This window comes from Rhizoctonia solani, chromosome 2 (genome assembly GCF_016906535.1).
Source record: "Rhizoctonia solani chromosome 2, complete sequence".
NCBI classification, from domain to species: domain Eukaryota; kingdom Fungi; phylum Basidiomycota; class Agaricomycetes; order Cantharellales; family Ceratobasidiaceae; genus Rhizoctonia; species Rhizoctonia solani.
The window spans coordinates 2442595-2464156 of record NC_057371.1 but is presented as its reverse complement, the minus strand read 5'-3'; the positions used below and the strand labels follow the sequence as shown (position 1 = coordinate 2464156).

Here is a 21562-nt window from a genome sequence, read left to right as displayed (position 1 = left end):
CCCGCGCCTCCGACCCGCGTGACCCATTGTCTTTACTTCGAGAGATCCCTGTTCCTTCTATCTAGTCCATACCAGAGAGACCCTCCTGGCCAAGCCAAGAAGCTTGGCTTGTCCAGGAGCTGAGTAATACGGATTATCTCACTTTGAGTGGGAGCCCCAGCCGTGGATATGCTTTACAAGTTAATTCCAGCTTGGCGCGGTCAGCTTTTATGGTCGCGGACTCGAACTTCTTTCCTGCTGGCGTGGCTTATGTCCGGATTAGTTTGATGCCGACGGATAACCCTGCTTGAACCAGACAGATGTTTTCCTGCATTTTGCACGGTGGTGCATGGTTGATCAAGCGATCAGCCAATTATTGATTTCAAATTGCGGCTCGGACATCAGCCTGAAGCCCAACCAGGGGTCTTATCGGGGAATTGGCTCGGGTGCAGTTAAACTGCCTGTGTATTCATTTAATTCTTAGAACCCCAGGCGCTTCAGTTCGATCTGAGCATGATCTTTTGATCATATTCACTCTGGGTACATTAGGCTCATTAAAGACCCTGAACCTGGTACCTGTCTGCATAGGCTGAACAGACCTTGATCGTGATCTTAGACGTCGTTTTGACTCATAACTGAGATGTACACAAAGGGCACGTAGGAAGGTCGTCCTTGGCTATCGTGGAGCCCTGTTTTCCCTTGATTTTAAAGTACTGAACAATTTATAAGACGTACACAGATGTGCGGGACAAGCAACACACTCTTTCATCCGGCTATTTCGTTTCGAATATGTTTTCGTTCTTTGTTCTTGTACTTGGCTCGTCGTTATTATTCAACGAGGCTTCAGCTGTCTCTTTCAAAGTAGCTGTTATCGGAGCGGGTGCGGGAGGATCTTCTGCGTCATATTGGCTCTCACTCGCGAAACAACGTGCCGCTAAGGGAATAAATATAGGTGTCACCGTCTTTGAGCAAGATAATCGTATTGGTGGCCGTAAGTCTCATACTAGTGTTCATTCAGGGTGTGTTCACCCGTGTGTGTTGTCAGGGAGTGAAGTTGTTTACCCATATGGCGACACTTCGTATCCACCCATCGAGGTCGGTGCGGCACTTTTTACAGGGGGTAACAAGAACATGATCCGAGCCGCCTCTGAATTTGGGCTAAGCCTGACTTCATTCGGTAGCCCGACTAATGGGACGGGGGTCTGGGATGGGTCCAATCTCGTCTGGCGAACCACAAACAACAGTACTGCAGACTCGATTCGTAGCGACCAGCGATACCAAGATGGGTCGGCGAAAACGTTAAGACTGTAAGCGTGCTGAATCATGGGTTTAGTAAGCCTTTGGAGTAACGACACACACACGCTTAGGATCATACCATACCTGACTTCATTTGCCAAGTCATACACACATTCATTCCCTAGTTTTGCAACGATCGCTGATTATTCATCTGCTGTGGGGTATACCACACTCTCGACCACCACGCTGAAATCGTACCTCACCCAAGGTGGTGTTAATTCCAATTGGATTAACGATTTCATTTCCGCGAATACGCGCTTCAATTATGCGCAGGATGCCAGTGCGATCAATGCCGTGGCTGGCATGGCAAGTTTGGCCTCTGGGAACTCTTACAGCATCAAAACGGGCAACTTCAGGATTTTGAACAGTTCTTGACCCGAAGCGGAGCGTCACTACAGCTTGGAACCAAGGTACGTCACTCTATGCTATATAAAAGAATATTCTAATTTCTATTCTAATAGGTAGAATCTATCAGGAAAATCGGTTCTAAATACATTATTGAGACAAACAAAGGAGAGGGAGAATATGATGCAGTCATCGTCGCTGCTCCCCTCCCGCTCACAAAGATCAAGTTCATCGGCACCGCGACCAAACCATCTTCGTTTGCCAAAGTCAACTACGTCCACCTTCATTCCACGACCCTAACAACTACTAGTCCATCTTTGCTCCCAACTTACTTTAAAGTTGATAACTCGTCTATGTTACCTGGAACTATTGTGACCACCGGAGAGTATGGTTCCAGGCCCGAATTTACCGGACTACGGTACCAGTATACACTTTTGAGGAATGGGGTAACGGAGCACGTTGTAAAGATTTACTCACTGGAGAAATTGTCGAACGGAAAACTGGAAAAGCTTTTCGGAAAGAACATGGTTAAGTGGGTACACCGCCAGGAGGTGAGTCTTAAATTCTAGACATCATCCAGAAATGTTTCTCAAATATATCTCTAATACAGTGGGAGGCGTATCCGTATTTTCCTTCTCGCTCTGACTTCCCTCCCGTCAAGATTGATGAAAGGTTATACTACGTGAATGCTATGGAAGCGTACGTCATTGTTTCTCTACTTCAGTTTAGAGGCACTCACATTATTATTTCACCTTCAGCCTATTCTCGACGATGGAAACAGAAATAATCTCTTCTCGTAACGTTGTTGATATCCTATCTAAAGAGCTTCTAGGATCTGGGTTGTGTGGGCCCACAGGAGCTAAAGGTCCTATAACTCAGACATACGTTCTTGGTTGGGATTGTTAGACCCAACTCTTTGTAACTTCGGCGGTACTGGTTTCATCTGGGAGGGGGGGGGGTTCCCAATAGTTTCACTGTGTGACCTTCACATATCAAGCGCTTCCTATGCCTTTAACTAGCATGCCTTACGAATACACTCTCAATTCATAGCTCTCCGAAATTGGCTCCGCTTTTTTATGACTCTACGCTCTCGGAACTCCTGGACATAAAAATACTCAATCTGCTTAAGCTTGTAGCCAAACGCCCCTCATTTCAATCTATACCTCCAGTGGTAAGTGTCAGTGTCTCACGATCCTAAATCCTGATATGCTCGGCTCTTACTTTGGATATTTCATTATCTTTCTTCGAGCCTGTTAGTTCCAACTGGAAACAAAAACATTCTGTTTTTCCTCTATTTGATGTGACTCAAGGGAAACATGTCCGTCGTAATTTGGCTGGTTCTCCTGAGTCGGTCACATGTACACCAGAAAAAAGGGGCTTCTGGAGTAGATGTCTGTAAACGCAGCAGTATTATTCTTACACTCGGGGTGGGGTGATACAGAGGCTCTACGGCAGACTTCGCGGGCGGTTACACTACACTGATCATGCTCACCTCTTTTGGGACGCATTCCTGGAGAAGTCAGTGCCCGAGCCTCGATAATTATAACGAAGCCGCACAGGGCATTTGTGAGAATATGGGCTGCAATAATAATGCATCAAGGTCGAAACCACAAATGAGTTAGGCCGTGAGTACAATGAGTTTACAAGTAAGAAAAGTGGTAACTCTAAGATACGCATGTAAAGGAGTATACATAAAGGAGACAAATAGAACCTATTCAGATTCAGATACTGTAGTTCAGCAAGCCCACATTCTTCGATCATATTGATTAAGTGGTCAATTCTGTGATCACGGCAGTGAACGAAGCAGAGGTAGTTATATGCTTTGACCGTCAAATTTGTCCATCTTGATACGAGCTACTGAATTCGAACCGACGCCCAGTTGCAGGTTATGTGTCAGCAATTCTGTTAAATCCATGTTTAAGGAGCTACAAGCGACCACGTGTCAGCCTGGAGCATAACCTTTTCCTTGCTCAGTGGACTCACAAATACCAAACCATTTTTTTAGTTCCCATGATTTGCGTGCTCGTGCTGAATCCAGTAGCCCTGGTGTTGATGCGCGGAGAGCACCACTAAACGATCAAAGAAGACCGAGGATGTTCTACTTCCGAGGAATGTCGTGGGGGGCTATGCACTATAGCGCCCATCGAAATTCCTGATTAGGCCAGATTTCATATATTTTCATTGCCAGGTCGAGCTTGTCAGGATGTGTTCAATCGACCATCGAATCTCGCCAAGTACGAATTTCGTACTGGATCTCTCATCCGTACATTATAATCCTATGGACTTGGGAAACTGAATTATCCTGACTAGTCATAGTAAATAGCCATATATTGTGCTCATTTGATATCTCGAACGGATGATACATGCTGTTCTCCGTGGAGGATTACCAAGTACGTTATGGTGCGCCAATCATGCCCTTAGCACACAGTTCAACCGATTTCACCGACGAATATCAATGGGCAGCCGCTGGCCATCTTCAAGAGCAACAAAGACAGATGATTCCGTTGGGGTTGGCTCGTCTGAGCAGGGTCCAAAGACCACTCCCTTGCGTCTTATATCCCTGCTCTAGGTTATTGTATCCAGCGTTCTCAACGAATTTACCTCAATGATTTCTGGTCAAGCATCTACCAATAAAATCGCTTTTAACTGTGCTGAACATGACGACCTCATCCAGTCCGTCACAGTATTTCGATCTAACCGTGCGGAAGTCAAGCGCCGGGTAAATCTTGACCTTAGAGTAGGTTCATATGAATTATCCCATAACTTAATTCTCATAAACACAATTATAGAGAGGACAAAACCACATCCGAATCGAGCGCTTGTCGTCTTGTATAAGCGAAGATTCGATCAGAGTCGATGGGACTGGGTCCGCCGTCATCCTTGACGTGGTCTACCATTCCCCATTCCATGATAGAAGTGTCCGCCCCTCCGCTACCACTGGCCTTCGTTGTGCTATCGAAACGCTACAAAATGAACGTGCAATCGTCCAAGAGCAGGGGGAGCTTCTTGCTAATTATGGACGCACTCTTGATAATAAAAGTGTCAGCGTCGAGGATGCTCATCGATTCTTGGATATGTTTGGAGCACGACAGATTGCGGTTTTAAATAGGATCCAGGAACTGAACTTCCAGATAGACAACGCCAAGAGGAGCTGAGTGAGGTAGAGCAAAAAGAATATGAGGATTTCGAATCGGCCAGCGTCGCGGCGATTACAGTGGTTGTATTGGCTGAGATGGATAGCCCAGCGCAACTAATGCTGACGTACAGTACGTTGGCCTGACATAGAATCATTATATTGACCCCTTATGTTATCCTTAGTGGTCTCTGACGCAAGCTGGTGCCCATTTTACGACATGCGCACATCCATCGCCAAAACGCCCCCGACTGCCGCTTTGCACTACCGTGCATCCATCACTCAGACGACTGGGGAGAACTGGCCAGACATCGCACTCTCACTCTCGACAGCTTCTCCCCAGTTAGATAGTACTGTGCCTCAGCTTTTTACGTGGAGGATCGGTTTGCCAGCCGGCATATCCTATCAGCCCACAGCTCGATCTGTAATTCTGAGTCCGGAGATCCCTTCGTATGGCGGCACCGCTAACTCAGAAACGGAGACAGGGATGTACATACCCTCCGTCATCGTATGGGATTCCGCAGAGTCCATGTGGAGAACGTGGGTATACTCAATGCTAAATTTGGTATCTCTGGGCGTAGTAATATCCCCAGTGACCGGGGCAGCCATAAAGTCCTTATCGCTGTTCTCGATCTACAGGCGGAACTAGAGTGGATATGCATACCAGGGGAAAAGGAGAGTGTATTTCTAAACGTGAGTTTCCGCATTCAGTGCTCATTCGAGGCATTTTATTGATCATGTTTGAGTAGTGCAAAATGCTCAACTCCAGTGGCTTCGCTTTACTTCCTGGAGAGGTCAGTGTATTTGTAGATAACAATTTTAGGTCTAAAAGCCGAATCAAAGTATGTTAATTACACTACTTGACATCCTCTAACCGATGATTTTCTCTAGTACATCTCGCCTAATGAGTCGCTCAAGGTCTCGCTGGGTGTCGATTCAGCATTACAAGTAACATATACCAGAGCAAAAGTTCTCAATCATACACCCACGCAATCTGGGCTCTTGTTTATGGCGAAAGAGCAGCAATCCATCTCATTTCATTCTCAGCGGATCGCAATTCGTAATTCCCGACAGACGTCTCTTTCAGTGCGAGTTCTGGACCACGTTCCCGTTAGTATGGACTCACGACTTGGTGTTAATGTCGTTTCTCCTAGGCTTCATGCTGTTCCGACCTTATCTGATAATGATATGGGTGATGGCTCAAAGGAGTTGTGGAGGCATGTGCAACATGGTGTGAAAGCACGCTGGGCTACTTTAGAGGACTTTGGAGAAGGCGCGGTGGAGTGGAGTTGCGACATTGCGCCGTCTGGCGAGGTGGAAGTAGAGTTGGCATGGGAAGTGACCGCGCCCACTGGGGGGAAATGGCAGAATTTGATACTTTAAAAAGCTCTAGTTTGCATATGTTTGTCGCTTTGATCTAGTATATTTATAAGGGGTGTATGCGCTTGAACGAGTTAATTACCATCAAGCGGTCTTTCAAGCACTCCCTTGGCGCTCGTTTGCGTTACTTTAGCTCCGGCTCGAGTGAACTAATAATGTGCTTTAGATAGCTGATCTGATTTATAGGCTAAGAAACATGGGGTCTGGGAATACACAATAAATCCACTAGCTTTGGGGCGAGTTCATCAGAAGTTCCAACCAGCTACGTATACCGATTTTCCCTTTATGCAACTAGATTAGTTTGACTTTTCAGTTTGTGTCAAAATCCGAGTCCATACCCTTATGCCTTTAATGCTACCACTATGTTCATTAGACCTGTTCCACCATTCATTGCTACTAGTAGACCAATTGTATCATAAGACTGGAGCCACCTAGCGGAATCACGTCATCGCAAATCTTGCTTAAGTAGTGCATGTAACACCTCCATGCGGCCGCGACTCACCTGTTGCCATGTAAACTCCCCAGATAGAAGCAATCAATTTTGAGAGTGTCCAATCCGGACTTGTGTTGGTGGGAACGTTGTAGTAATCAACCCAATCTCAACTCAAAGGTACTACTGTGATTTGTTACTCCCAATAAATGACCATTTCTATTTGGAATTCTCAAAAGACGTTGAACATAATTTTAGATCTTAATGGCAATAGTGAAGTGAAACCACAGCATTGTGCAGTAGTACTTCTCAATGTCTATGTCTTGGGATACAGCGAAACCAAGTCCACGGTAATTTCTTGCACGAAGATCTTTGCGTTGTACCTTTATTCGTGCATCATCACTTGGGATACAATGTTACGACTAACTTCTGCACAAAACGTTCAGAAAACTATACTGTCTACAAACAGAAATCGAAAAGGGGATGGAAGTATTTGACCCAAAGGACCTCAAGGGATTGATATCGGGCGCTTTTCTAGTTATCGAGATTTCTGAGTTTGCGGACAGCGAGCATATGCTTAAGATGGTATGGGTCGAAGACAAGTGTGGCCGAATCAGAAATGGAGGTGAGACTCATTTCGTGATGACCGAGTATTAGACTGTTTCACTTGTGTGTAGCTTTTTACCTGCGTTGAAACTTATCAACAATACGTTGATACATGCAACTATGATGCATGGTCACTCATGCGGTTAAAGCGACTCATATTGTGGTGACTCCCGTCGGAGTGTTTCCTAGATCCGCACCTGTGGCGCCAATCACATGGTGCGTGAGGTACATAGCTTGGGCCAGAGTCTAACGCCAGAAAGTCCGCTCACCATAAGTTCATCACCTGTTTTGGCTGCAAAATAAACTACGAAATAACACGTGTGAGGTTCCAACCCGACAGGTGTAGGTATCAGGTGCAAATGCAGAACATTCTACGGAAGAACATTTCGCCAAGCAAGGTCCAATAATGCAGATCAACCTACTCAATTAGGACATATGAAGTCACGTTCACAGGATGCCGTTGGGGCGTAGCGGAGTGAGGCCTTCTTATCATCGCCTCGTTTGGGTCTATAAGTCCGACCTACGCCCAACGACCAGTCCCTCCCTACCCCTCTCGCCACCACCATGGTTTCTGATCAACCCACCGCCAATCGTATCACTGTCAACTCTGCTGAACAGGACGACCTCATTGAGTCTGTCACTGTCTTTCAATCCAATCGTGCCGAAATAAAGCGCAGGGTCAGACTCGATCTCAAGGTCGGTTTATACCACCTGTGAACTCGAGGAACTTACTGAATCATTTGTATTTCTCCTTTAGAGCGGGCAAAACCATGTTCGCATCGAGCGCCTACCATCTTGCGTAAACGAGGACTCTATTCGAGTGGATGGAACAGGCACCGCCGTTATATTTGACGTCGTTTACCATGCACCGTCCCGTGACCAGGGTAGTCGAGCCACAGTCACGACAGATCTACGCCGTTCGCTCGAAACACTGCAAAAGGAACGCAGCATCACCCAAGAGCAATCGGAATTTCTTGGGAATTATGGTCGTACTCTTGATAGCAAGAACATGAACATCGAGGACGTCCAACGATTCCTGGACATGTTCGGCCCTCGTCAACTTGCGGTTGCAAAGAGAATCCAGGAATTGGACGCCGAGATTAGTAAGGCCCAGAAAGAACTGAACGAGGCACAGCAAAAGGAGTATGAAGACGTACGGGGAGCGCAACGCGGCGTGGCGGTCACCGTGACTGTGTTGGCCGAGACAAATGATACTGCAGAGCTGACTCTGACTTATGGCACGTAATTCCATTGGCCTAACACTGTCGCATCAGTCGCTTACTATTCGATCCAGTCGTGTCAAACGCAAGCTGGAAACCGCTATACGATATCCGCGCATCAATTGCGAAATCACCCGAGGACACCTCAGCGATCGCGTTGCACTACCGCGCTTCGATTACCCAGACGACTGGAGAGAACTGGCCCGACGTCGCACTATCACTTTCGACCGCATCTCCTCAGCTAGGTAGCTCTGTGCCCAAGATATCACCGTGGCGAATTGGATTTCCCGCTCCAAAGCCCATCGTGCAACCTGTGGCCCGCTCTGCTACCGCGTTTAGGACTAAAGCAACCCGCACCTCAATGTTCTTAGATTCTTTTGAAGATGATTCGGAACCAGTTGTTGAACTTTGTGCCTTGGCCCCGCAGCCCCCTATGGCTATCCGCAAGGCTCATGTGGAGAGTACTGGTGTCCTCAATACTACCTTTGGAATCCCCGGACGCAGCGACATTCCTAGCGACGAGGGAAGTCACAAGGTTGTCATTTCCGTGCTTGACCTCCGAGCGGATCTGGAGTGGATCTGCGTGCCCAGGGAAAAAGAGAGTGTCTTCTTGACAGTGAGCGAACTTTTAGAAAATTTGAGCCGCCCTAATAATGTTTCGTCATAAGTGCAAGGTCGTGAACACGAGTGAATTCACGTTGCTTCGTGGAGAAGCCAGCGTATTCATGGACGACAACTTTGTGTCCAAGAGTCAAATTGAAGTATGCCCATCCAACTCTTTGCAGATCCTTCCGTACTCGTGGCTGATCAATTCATTCGTGATAGCATGTCTCTCCTAATGAATCATTCAAAACCTCGCTTGGTGTCGATTCTTCCCTTCGCGTTACCTACCCTGCTGCCAAAACACTCAACCGCACTGCCACTCAATCTGGGTTTTCATTCATAGCCAAAGAGAAACAATCGGTCTCGGCTCAGTCTCAGAGAATCACTATTCGCAACTCTCGTCAGCTTCCGTTTCTGTTCGCGTTCTGGACCATGTTCCCGTCAGCACTGATACACGGATCAAGGTCAACATTCTCTCGCCCGAAGGTCTGGACGTTTCAGCAGCTCCGACATCACCGACCAGCGAAGGCGTCGATGAGGGGAAGCGCAAGGAGGGTCCATGGAAGAATGCTCAAAAGGGCGTCAAGGCGCGTGGGCGGCTTTGGAAGCCGGAGGGGAAGGTACGGTGGAATGGAGCTGTGATATCGCACCTTCGGACGAGGTGGAGCTTGAACTTGCGTGGGAGGTATCTGCGCCTGCTGGACAGAGATGGCAGGATCTTTGAAATTTGAAAACCGGACCCGCGAATGGCGCGTTCGTGTAATTTGCATGATGTATCCAGGCACAGAAGGTACATATTTGTAAACAATCAATTTATGGTTTTGCACTTGAATCTCTCCACCATAACCTTGTGGCAACGAGCCACGTATTGTTCGGGTGTCTCCAGTTTTCCGTGTACGCAAGAAAATCGCTGTCTGGGAAATGAAATAATGTGTGCATACTATTGAGGCTATATGTCACTATGCATCCTCCGGGCATGGATTACTGGCAAAATCCATTTCTGAAGCGCGTGACCTTTAAGCCAGAGTATAATGAGGGTACGGATTATCATCACCTTCTGTGTTCACGGTATGTCATGCGTGTATTCTGGTCATTGTTTTTGTCATAGTACTATCCGGAGTTATGAATACAGCTATGATGTTGTCATCTTCATCCTTGATCTCTACGCAGACCCGGAACGAATTGTGGGCATCGAGAGACTTGTGTCGACATAAAGTATATGAAAATCGACACGTGAGTGACCGGGCTTGGTCTGCCCTTCACCACACTCTCCAATCATCTAGGACAGCTGTTTTGAATGCTAAGGGGGGCCACACGGAGTCCTAAGTCATGGTTCGAATATATCATTTATTTTAAGGTGTATTTTACGGCAAACCAATCGATATATCCTACAGTGCGTGGGAAGAGTCACGTGCTTCTTCGCCTACCTTATGTCAGCAAGAGCACATGAACTATGGGATCAATTCAATTCTCGGATACTCTACATTGGAAGTATAAATCGAGTGATTCAGACGAGTGTGCTTCATTTATATGACGTGCTAGCTACTTCACGGGGGATATTATTTAGCCATAAAAGATGTTGAGGTGCATTTCCGGTTAGATCGCTCACCACGCCACCGAATGATAGTCGTTCACTCTGCCTTGCCAAATTAGTCGTACTAGCACAGCCGTTCAAGGCTCCATTCAACACTAATCTCACCTAGGAAAAGCTCCTTCTCACTACGAGAACACTGATCAGTCTCGCGCTAGCACTGTAGCAATTGCGGCTCGTAATGCCTGATGACTTTCGCTTTCTGACCAAATTTTAAACCATCCGCCGCCATCCCTATTGGTGTACATGACCTGATCCCGATGAATATTGTCTACTCCGAGAGGCTGAGAGCTGCCAATGCTTCATATAGTCGCAATCCCGCTAAAAGTACGAAGCATAATTGGGAGGGTCCCCAGGACATTAAGGTGCGATCAGTTACTCTGAAAAATGCCGAAGAAAGCATGCTCCGATGGAACTGTAACTTCATTCAACAGAATCGAGCGGGAATAAAACTGGCATTGGGAAGCATACATCAATCGGGTAAGCATGGCAACTTTATCATATTCGGGATCATCTAATTGTGGAGCATCCTATGAACAGAGTTTCATGGTATGGATCTTATTGACTCTATACATTCTCATGTAATCGCTTCACTAAGACGATATAATTAAGCCACGCTCAGTGAGGTGGAGTCGGAGTAGTACGCGGTGTATACCTTGAGCCACATCTACGTAGCACGCTGCCACCAAGCGTATACATGTATTTATCTCTTTCGCCCTCTCACAACCCTATATCCAGCTTCGATTGGTGCATAGGGAGCAGTCCTTTCAGACTTAAAATTGAAGCTTGTTGCTGCCTCAGGTCCGCGCCGAAGGTATTTGAATCATATCCTTGTCGGAAAATCCGCAGTGATGCTCGGGCTTTACCCTAGCAAAGTGGATCGGGAGCTCATATAGAATAAGGCTAGTATAATAAGTTAGCAGCTGAGTTAGCGACCAAAGGTCCCGGTGGAAAGCATGCAAGTCATGCCAACCGAACGTGGCTGGAATTAACAGTACAAATTCAATCGCGACCGAACAGCGGCCGGGCCTGAATGCCTACGATGACCAAAATGCACTGGTGTTTCAGGAAATTAAATACAGAGCGAAATGTGGCACTAAGGATAGGGCGTTGAACCACACGCAAGCAGCACTCTTTTGGCGTGTCCCATAACAACTGCCGACCAAGGCTACAATGTAAATGTTCGACTCACCCATCATTTATGTCTGTCCTTCTATCTGCATGAGATGCTGCAACAAACCAGCGTTCCTAGCGCCACCTTGGGAATTTCCAAATAGCACAACCTCGGTCCATGCCTCATATATCGAGGGTCACTATGTCATGCTATTACAAGACGTGAAAGGTAACGCCCAATGCCTTTTCCATATCCGTATACCTCCGTTTTCCATTCTTTTGGTGTTTGGAACGCCATAACTCCCGTGCCCTGAACTCACTGATCGGGGGCTGTCCTCCTGGGCTTAATAAATATAGAGCTTCTGGGTCAAGGAACAGAGCCCTTCTCTTGTGAAATCCCTCCGGATCCTCCACCACCTCCACCACCCCCATAACCACCTTGAATTCGAGGTAGTGTCTCAGAAAGGCCCGTATAGAAAACAAACGAAGGCTCCTCAAAATACATCAACCTTCGGGGACTATACGACTAATGTCGCTTCCATTGCTGGGGGTCAGTATCATAGATTTGATTGTAGATGGCATATCTCAGGTACAATTGGCTCAAAGACTAAGCGGTTAGTATCTTACAGCGACCTTTCACTTTTTAACTTACCGCTACGGATTCGCCGGGTAGTGGTTTCCGTTACTGTATTACTTTATGACTGGATAAGCAACTTTCATTTGGAAGTTAAATACATTTGGAAGGCCCCCTGGACGTGTGGTCGTTTTCTATATCATCTGAACCGAATATCTCCGATTGTAGTGCTATGGTACAGTGACCCCAGTCGAACTCGCCTGAAGAGAAGCTAAAAGAGCCACTAAATTATAGGTCATCGTTGTTCGGTAGGATCAATCTGCTAGCTCAATCAATAAAGCTCTCATATAATCACCCATATGCATACTACCTCCAGTACTATTATTTCAGTATTCGCCTCAGCTTTCGGTACGTTTTATATTGTGTATAACGTGGCACGACCTAACCGACGTGATAATTTCCCGTGAACCAAGAGGTAATAATCTAACTGTAGCAATTTTTGGCATCTGACAAGTGGGCTCAAATTACAGTTGTAAAATAGCGATGTACATATATGCATTTGGTAGTGTATTAGCAAGTGACACAATCACTGGTATGTTTGACCCCTTCATCTCGCTATGCATGCGGTTGAATTTACCATGTAATTTACCTCTCTCCTCTCATGTACAGCTGTACTCGTACTGCGTTGTTGGGCGCTCTATAGTAGCAGGTATAACTCATCCAATTTGCTACTGATAGCTTATTGACACGTTACGATCAGGCGCTTATATTGGTACCAGTCAGGGTGATATCCCCTTAGTTCCGATTGCTAAGGTTTGAAATATTATAGGATATTGATCATAGGCCTTGTCTGCACGACAATCTGTACTATGGCTATGGCGATCCAAATCATCAAGGTGAGCAGGGTGCTATTGAATAAGCTGTTAAATTGCGCTGTAGATTTTCTGACCAATCGAGTGAAGAAAACACAGTTTCTCCCTCAATTTCGTGAGTACATTAATTCCTCATATTCGAGCCTTCGGAACCCTCAAACCCCCATAGTCCCGGGAGTATGGTCTGGATGCATGATCATCCCGCCCCCCATTACGTGGACAATACTTATCCCTACAATACTTTACGAGTCGACACTCTTTGGTTTGACTCTATGGAAGGTTGTCACTATAAGGAAGCAATTCGGCGAAACACGTTTATCACGACGGCTTGCAGAGCAGTAAGTTTACCACTCATGATTTTAAAGCTCTATTCATTCGTCGTGCACCGGGATTATTCTCGCCCAATCTAAATGGCCTATGATTACTAACGGCTGTCCATTTAATAGCAATATATATCATTTTGCCATGAGATTGGTGTTAATAATATTCACTTGTGTCGGAGGAAGCATAAGGATGATTCAGATTGCTACAGTTGCATCTGGGTGAGTCCCACAACAGATCCATAGTAATAGTAGCCAACTTATCAACGCATTTTAACACGGACCAGGCTAGTTCTAGCTATTTCGAGCGTTGTTGGTAGTAGAATAATATTTTCACTCTACGAACTTGAGGATGAGCCAAAATACGGCCCCCTATCAATAGGAAAAACATCAAGTAACAACGATGCTCACAGCAAGCTAGAGTTTGCTATCGCGATGACGCCTATCGTCAGCTCTGCTACCAAATAAAGAAACTTTCATGGGCGCGCACCATATCCGAGAGGCTTTACATATTGTTTTGACGCCTCGTTATGGACTCGTCGTTTTCACTCGTTGCACCGCATGTTCCGTGAATACGGGGTACCCTTCCCGGTCTGCTTCAACCTTGGGCGATCTTTCGGCTAATCTGTTTCGTGCATATCTCCTCATCTCATGCATATATCTTGTCATTAGAATTGTAACCCACATCGCTTTGTTTCGATTTTGAATATTTGCTATTTTTCGGCCAGAGACACAACGCCACGAATTCAAAGCACCATATTATCGCATGAATGATGCATATAAGCCTGAAACAACACCCGAAATACACCTGAGATTAGGAGAAGTGCTTGTCTAACAATAATTAAGGCTATCGGGACTCTACTGTAGCGGAATCATCATCAGATGACGGGCCGAGGTATGAGGTGGTGCGATGTGTCCGGCGGAGCCGTACTAAGTTTAGCACCATAGAAGCCGACGCTTGCGACATCACCTGGCTGCCTCCTCATGAGCCCGCCGAACCATTACGAACATCGACCACGTCCTCATACCAATGAACCACACCCAAGCGAGCTTACGACAAGCTTCGAAATGAAGTAATATGATCATAGATGAGGAGAGTGTACGGATTACCGTTAAGTACTGGGATTAAAACAAGTTTATGCTAGTTCTTATCTCCCAGTCAATGTAGTAACTGCAACCCTACGAATTGCCGTTATTACTAATTATACACCCAATACTGGCCATATACTTGAGTATATGTTTACCTCTCCGCGCGCGCATTGATACTACATTTCTGTTGTACCATGCACGAGCAACCATCTCAGCCAGGTGTAGGATGTATATGTCCCCCTCAGAGATATCGCGCATTTAATACGAAGCACCGACTGATAGCGTGTATAAGATGATATAGTGACAAACACTGTAAACACATGCATATCTATCCAAAGTTAAGAATTACTTCCTCGGAGTCTCCAAAGCCAAGTCCCCAAAATCAAAATCGCTACTACCCAATCGCTCAGGTGAGGATACCATAAATTCTTCAAACGCTGACTTGTCCAACGACACCTTTCTTCCCATACTTTGACCCTGCAGACGCTGCATAAAGGACGACCCGCCAATCGATACCTCACGACTCATTGTGCGCGATGGCTTTTGGGGCGTTTCAGCAACAAGAACTTTAGACTGGGTTTGTTGGGATTGGGATTCGGCCGTAGGTACAGATGTTCGCGCTGAAAAGCCTCGTAAGTATCGAATCCCAACATAAAAAGAGCAGGGGCCTTACAAGGTTTACTAGGTCCCATACTTGGCGCAGCGCTCGGTTGCTTCGGCTTGACCTTCCCTCCCTTTGGTTTCAGGCCAGCTTTAACAGGCGCTCGGATTCCTCCTGCACTCCTGGTAGCAAACGAAACACTGCGACTCCTGCTTCGTGCTCGCGCATCAGGATCGAGTTCAACAGATCCACTTCTACTTCTGCTTTGGCTTGTCGAAGCGCGAGAGAGGGACCGGGCGGTGAAGGATCCGATGCGGGATGAGATTGAGGTTGCCCGGGACAGACTTCGGGCTGGTTGTTGGATCTGTAGTTGAGATTGTGATTGTGACTGAGACTGAGAGTTGGGTTGAGAATGGGTTAGGTCGATTATAGATGCGTCGGATGGGGTGGGAGACGGGTCTCGCGAGGGTGGTGGCATACAGTGGTATCTCAGCGTTTCATATTGATCTGGAAGGGATTCTTCGAACCTACAAATTCCTTAGTAACGGCGTATGGGATGCAACGGCGAAAACATACAAAGGCTTGAGCACATCCTCGCAAAATACAGCTGCCCAGTCTCTTTCGTGATTATCCGCCTTGCCCATCGCTTTTTCCTGGTCCATCTTTAGTGACGAAGTCGCCGTTTGACGGATGATGCCTATTCGATCAATTAGCATTTCCAGTCCTGATATCACCTCTTCGTAAGAGGTTCCTTTCGATTCAATTTTGTCCTTGCTTCGTTTGCGTTTTGGAACAGGGGGTGATGGAAGAGTGAGTTTTAGCATTCGAAGGAGGATTTGCACGAGAATCCTATCATAATACTGGGTCGGCTACGGCCCTGAAAACAAGTCATATATGGACTCACTCTCGCTTCTCTGCTTCATGCAACCACTCCTTCCCCCATTTCTCCTCATTGACAGATTCGTCTGAAGGTTGTGCATGTGACCAGGCGTAAAAGATGCAGGCTTCTTCAGCATCCTGTGCGTCTCCTTCTTTTTCAAGTAGAGCTGGTATAGTCTTCCTGTACTTCTTGTGAATGTCGACCAAATTCAACAAATGTTCGTCTAAAAAGGCATGTAGGGGATGGGGACCAGTTGCGGGTGTCCAGTCGCTTGGAGGCACTACGCGTTGCAAGGCAGGCACAAGAGACGCTAGAGGTTCTAGAATTTCAGGCATCCAGAGACATTCGAGATAACGTCGTTCGACATAGGCTTCTATTGAATCGTCCTGAGGTGGTCTTATGGAACATGAGCTTGTACGGAGACGAAATGAAACGGCGCTTACCCGAAGGGGTAATCACCGATTCCAGAGAGTGTATAGGTGGACGGCCATAGCACTGGGCTTGGGTCATCAAATGACACATTTATCGGCGCGAGTGACGCTGATACGCTGGCCATAGTGGTGCAAATAAACGTCCAAGGTGAAGTTCGGCTGTTGAAAGTTTATTGATTCTTAATAGTAAACCACAAATATCTCTGCCTCACATAGATGGGAACAAGTTTGGAGAGTGCTCCAAAGACAAATAGACCGCCGCGAACACGCGACGCGTGACCCTTGATTAGTAAGTGGTTGCCAATACCCAAGCCAGCGCTTCAGGTCCATGAGGACCACCACAGCCATCTTCGAATTCGCGGCTTCTGACTTCTCACCAAAATAAATAGTACATGTATACCTACGGGGCAATCTCCCGTCATTCAAGCAGAGTCTTATGATAAGTAAAACGTCAAAATATAATTATTCAGGTCAGAAACGACCCCCACCTTACCACTATTCATATGCCAAGATAATCCAAACGCACGTGGTTCCACGTGAGGAGGCACTGTTTCCCATACAGCCGCTTCGATCCATCACTCCCACATGCTCGTTGCGATTGGCTATTTCAGACCAACCACCATCCGCAGCCGACACACGTGTCAACCAGGATAGTTTATATTCTTCTTGCGGTGGTATTCGTGAATTTACAGATGGCAGCGAGCTATATTCGGACCTTCCCAGAACCCGTTGCGAAGCAGTCGGTCGGGTACTTGGAATCATGCGGAGGGCGGGAAGAAACAAATTGTGCGTCGCTTGGGTAGATATAAATATTCTGCTTGCTTGCGGCTTTTCTGATACCCTTGGCCCTCGATTACTTTCTAGCCACCTGGAGACGATTACGTCGGAAAATGGGTGTCAGAAACGTTTTAATTCTTGGCGGAGTGTTGTCTGTGGTGGTATATGTTCACTCTGAGCCGTTGGCCTTGATAAATCCCATTGCGAGGGCCAATTCCCAGTTGCCCGTGCTGCCAAATTATCAACTTGATGCCAACATAGCCCATTATGTGAGTTATGGACCCATTTTACCCATTTAGTGTTTCCTAATATATTTTATAACCAGCTTGGCCCATATGGCCCCCGTTACACCGTCCCTAGCAAAATCTCTTCCGAGATACCAAAGGGCTGTAGTGTGACTATGATCAATATTGTGAGTACCCATTCCAGAGGTACTATCTCAGTGAACTCGTAAATCAAAGGCATCTTACAATGGGTGTATCGTGTAGTTACAACGTCATGGCGCCCGTTACCCCACCAAAGGCAGTGGAGCAGGTATCGATGCATCATTGACAAAGCTTAAAGGTGTAGCGGCTATTTCCGAGCCTTCACTTAAATTCATATCAACGTTTAACTATACCTACGTCGCGGACCAACTCAACGATTTCGGCCGTAAGCAGTGAGTGTCGCCGCATTCCGATTGTCCTGCTCTCAACTAACCTTCATAGATCCTACATCTCAGGGCAAATAATCGCAACGAAATACGCCTCGCTTGGAACTGCAAAATTCGTCCGGGCCGCCCAAAAGGACCGAATTGTCGAGTCTGCCAGGTGGTGGAAACAAGGTTTCCAAGGTGGATCATTTGACGTGCCGATCACTAGTCTTCCTCAACCCGATGTGTCGATCATTATAAGCGACGTACGTAACAGCGCGACTCATTTAACCGTATCAGGATTAACCCCTCATTTTTTCATAGACGAGCAATAACACCCTCAATGTGCAGACCTGCGTCACTGCTGAGGCTATTGACCCTGCTCCAGGTGATATTGCAAGCGGAGATTGGTTGGGCAGGTTCGCACCTCCGGTTACGAAGCGACTCAATCAGCTATTACCTGGCGCCGGGTTGAACGACAATGATACTATCAATTTGATGAGCTTGTGTGGATTCGATACCGCCGCAAGGAATGGGAGCGCAAGCCCATGGTGCGGTGCGTTTGATCAGAGTGTCTGGAGGAATAACGAATATTACTATGACCTTGAGGTGAGCCGTTAAATACTGTGACTAGACGTATACCTAACATTCAGTTGTAGAAATATTACTCCAAATCGTACGGGTCACCGTATGCTAGGTCTCAAGGCGCGGGATGGGTCAATGAACTTCTATCCCGCCTGACCAACACACCCGTAGAAGATTATACAACCACCAACAGCACTCTTGACTCGAACCCCGCAACCTTCCCCATCGGATCTTCTGCTCCTCGAATTGTACGTTCTCAACATGATTAGCACAGGTCGCGTGTTGATATTTGAGTGCTTCTAGTTTGCTGATTTTTCGAGCGACAATAACATTGCTATGATCCTCTCTGCGCTTGGTATTCTCCGTGATGCCAAGCCCCTTCCTCCATCAGGACCAATCCCATCATCTTCAACTCAGCAATTCGTCGTCTCGAAATTGGTCCCATTTGCCGGATCAACGGTCGTTGAAAAGCTATCGTGCCCCGCTCTCCCAGCCAAAGAATATGTCCGCATTATTATCAACGATGCGGTCATTCCTCTCACTGGACTCGCGCCATGTGGAAAGCAAGGAGCCACCGAAGGCCTGTGTGCTCTAGATAAGTTTGTGGAAAGCCAAGCATACGCGAAGGCCGGCGGGAATTGGACTACTTGTTTAGCATAGATTCGATGTCAAATCTTTTGCCGTATACCCTGAACTTTGCATAATGAATATCATCCACCACGCAAACGGAGTGCGGTTCTGCACGTTTTACTTCTGCATGTATACCTCAAGGCCTTTTGTAGCTAAACTCCTTTTGTGGGGCACCACAACGTTCGTTACGTCAGACCTTTGTCAAGGTCAATCACGTGTGAGCGACAGATGTCAAGATAAACTTCAACTATGTCGCTCTCCGTGTATATATCCCCTTGGATTGAATACGTGTTAAACTATGACCCTCCCTGGATGCGTGGCATGAATCCTGTCAATTATTCTTCACTGGCTACCGATTGCAAGGAATCCAAGGACCTTGAGTTCTGTGACCAGCACGAACAACTTGGAGAAGAGTCTTCAAGATGGCATGAGTTGATTGGTATGTCCTACATTACATCAATGAAAGCAAGAAAAAGCACTCTGACTCACCATTATTTTTAGTTGACCAATGTAGACCAATTAAAGCGTTTCGAAACGCACTCATCGTCGGTTGTGGGATCCTCTTTCTTAGTGCATATGCGTTCTCAGAGTCTCCACACCACAAGGACCACTCTGGACAAAGAAACGGGGCGAAACTTCCTGTTTTGCCTACGTATCAGCTTGATCCCGAACTCATAAGCCATGTAAGCTCGCCGTTCTCTTCCTTATTTACATTAATCTGACGTGCTTCGGCCTGTTTAGCTTGGTCCATATGGCCCTCGTCGTGCCGTATCGAGTCAAATCTCGTCCGAAACACCCGAAGGATGCAGCGTATCTATGATTAGCATAGTAAGCATATACCTTTTCAAGCAAAATGAATAATTTGATAACCTACCTATCATTACTAGCTTCAACGACACGGCGCTCGATATCCTACCGGCGACGGAGAAGGCGCACGCATCGACGCAGCACTCGACAAGCTGAGCCGAGTAATGAATACGACTGATCCCTCTCTCGAATTCGCACTTGGCTTCAAGTATCCATATGTCGCGGATCAAATGGTTTCGCTTGGGCAGAGGCAGTAAGTTGCCTTCTTTGCCTTGCTCGGATTCCACTCACAGAGGAAAAGAATGTACGTTTCAGGTCAAATTATTGCCCAAAAGTACGCCTCGCTTGGGCCAAAGATATTCGTCCGCTCCACGGCAGAGGAAAGGATTGCCGAGTCTGCTGGGTGGTGGGAACAAGGGTTCAAAGGCGATCCTTTTGACGTTCCAGTCTCCGGCTTACCCCACCCAGCTGTGGCAATGCCTGTTAGCGATGTATGTTATTCGTAATATCTTCCGAAGGAGGACTTTTCTAATACGCTTCATCGTTACAGAAATTCAACAATACTCTCGACGTCCAGACCTGCCCAGCAGCTAAAGCGCTAAACCCTCCTCTCGGGGATACTGCCAGTGCTGAATGGCTCACTACTTTCGCACCCCCAATTACAAAACGACTCAATGACCGGCTACTAGGCGCGAATCTAACCGATCGTGATGTTTTTAGCTTGATGAACTTGTGTGGATTCGATTCGGCTGCCAAGAACGGCACTACGAGTCCATGGTGCGGGGTTTTCAGTCTGGACGAATGGAAGAGCTATGAATACTATCATGATTTGGAGGTATGTTTGCCTTTTTGGACGTCATTCCAGATGCCTTATACACGCTCATTTTCAGAAATATTGGTCCAAGTCGTACGGCTCAACCTATGCTCGCTCTCTTGGTGCCGGTTGGGTCAACGAACTACTATCCCGCCTAACCGGTACACCCGTTCAAGACTCGACATCCACGAACCGCACCCTAGACTCGAGTCACAAAACCTTCCCCATTGGCTCATGCGCTCCACGAATTGTACGTGCATATACCAACTACAAGTATCCATGCGAGTTGCTAAGTTGAACCTAGTTTGCCGACTTCTCAAGCGATAATAACATCGTGACCATCTTGTCTTCGCTCGGAATCCTCAGGGATTCTGTTCCACTTCCGTCGGCTGGACCAATTCCTTCGCACAAAGATCAACAATTCGTGGTATCCAGGATGGTTCCTTTTGGAGGATTGACACTGGTTGAAAAGCTCACCTGCTCGGGACCCCACTTAAACGGAGATCATGTCCGTATCATCATCAACGATGCGGTAGTTTCGCTGGATAGCCTCCCAGAGTGCGTGGGATCAGAAAAAATCAACGGTCTATGCCCGTTGGATCAATTTGTGCACAGCCAAGCATATGCTCGGGCAGGTGGAAACTTTACAGCTTGCTTCCAATAGATAATGCCGGATTTTATGTAGCTATCATTATTAGGTTTCCAGTTTTCTAAAATATCATTAATTCGCCAGCTATGACAACGTAAAAGTTCCGATTTGTATAGGACATGGTATAACAGGTGCAAAAGGAGCGACGATAAATAAGTGTGGTATAGCACTATGCACGAAACTATTATAGCATCAGAGCATACATG

General features: G+C 46.7%; 6 protein-coding genes across 6 annotated transcripts; 5 read left to right on the top strand and 1 right to left on the bottom strand.

Annotated features, from left to right (window-relative positions):
• Positions 1–768: 768 nt before the first annotated feature.
• RhiXN_05384 (prenylcysteine lyase) lies at positions 769–2526 on the top strand (the record flags this gene model as incomplete). Its single annotated transcript, XM_043325200.1, has 7 exons — positions 769–970; positions 1025–1286; positions 1347–1483; positions 1549–1685; positions 1737–2171; positions 2231–2319; positions 2379–2526. The coding sequence occupies 7 exons, from the start codon at positions 769–771 to the stop codon at positions 2524–2526; spliced, it is 1410 nt and encodes a 469-aa protein (XP_043177619.1).
• A 1505-nt stretch (positions 2527–4031) lies between these two features.
• RhiXN_05383 (uncharacterized protein) lies at positions 4032–6136 on the top strand (the record flags this gene model as incomplete). Its single annotated transcript, XM_043325199.1, has 8 exons — positions 4032–4148; positions 4190–4357; positions 4410–4661; positions 4730–4886; positions 4939–5293; positions 5335–5446; positions 5503–5595; positions 5645–6136. 8 exons carry the CDS (start codon positions 4032–4034, stop codon positions 6134–6136), a joined length of 1746 nt encoding a protein of 581 aa, XP_043177618.1.
• A 1597-nt stretch (positions 6137–7733) lies between these two features.
• Positions 7734–9716, top strand: RhiXN_05382 (uncharacterized protein; the record flags this gene model as incomplete). Its single annotated transcript, XM_043325198.1, has 7 exons — positions 7734–7865; positions 7927–8411; positions 8444–9005; positions 9058–9150; positions 9215–9408; positions 9438–9547; positions 9580–9716. 7 exons carry the CDS (start codon positions 7734–7736, stop codon positions 9714–9716), a joined length of 1713 nt encoding a protein of 570 aa, XP_043177617.1.
• A 5180-nt stretch (positions 9717–14896) lies between these two features.
• Positions 14897–16588, bottom strand: RhiXN_05381 (DNA replication regulator SLD3; the record flags this gene model as incomplete). The annotated part of the gene is made up of 5 exons (XM_043325197.1): positions 14897–15171; positions 15225–15679; positions 15729–16001; positions 16057–16428; positions 16476–16588. 5 exons carry the CDS (start codon positions 16586–16588, stop codon positions 14897–14899), a joined length of 1488 nt encoding a protein of 495 aa, XP_043177616.1.
• A 567-nt stretch (positions 16589–17155) lies between these two features.
• On the top strand, positions 17156–19116 carry RhiXN_05380 (histidine phosphatase family containing protein; the record flags this gene model as incomplete). The annotated part of the gene is made up of 8 exons (XM_043325196.1): positions 17156–17249; positions 17328–17509; positions 17566–17652; positions 17729–17898; positions 17948–18137; positions 18196–18480; positions 18531–18704; positions 18760–19116. 8 exons carry the CDS (start codon positions 17156–17158, stop codon positions 19114–19116), a joined length of 1539 nt encoding a protein of 512 aa, XP_043177615.1.
• A 219-nt stretch (positions 19117–19335) lies between these two features.
• RhiXN_05379 (histidine phosphatase family containing protein) lies at positions 19336–21371 on the top strand (the record flags this gene model as incomplete). The annotated part of the gene is made up of 8 exons (XM_043325195.1): positions 19336–19525; positions 19588–19769; positions 19828–19914; positions 19974–20146; positions 20195–20384; positions 20444–20728; positions 20784–20957; positions 21012–21371. The coding sequence occupies 8 exons, from the start codon at positions 19336–19338 to the stop codon at positions 21369–21371; spliced, it is 1641 nt and encodes a 546-aa protein (XP_043177614.1).
• Positions 21372–21562: the final 191 nt, after the last annotated feature.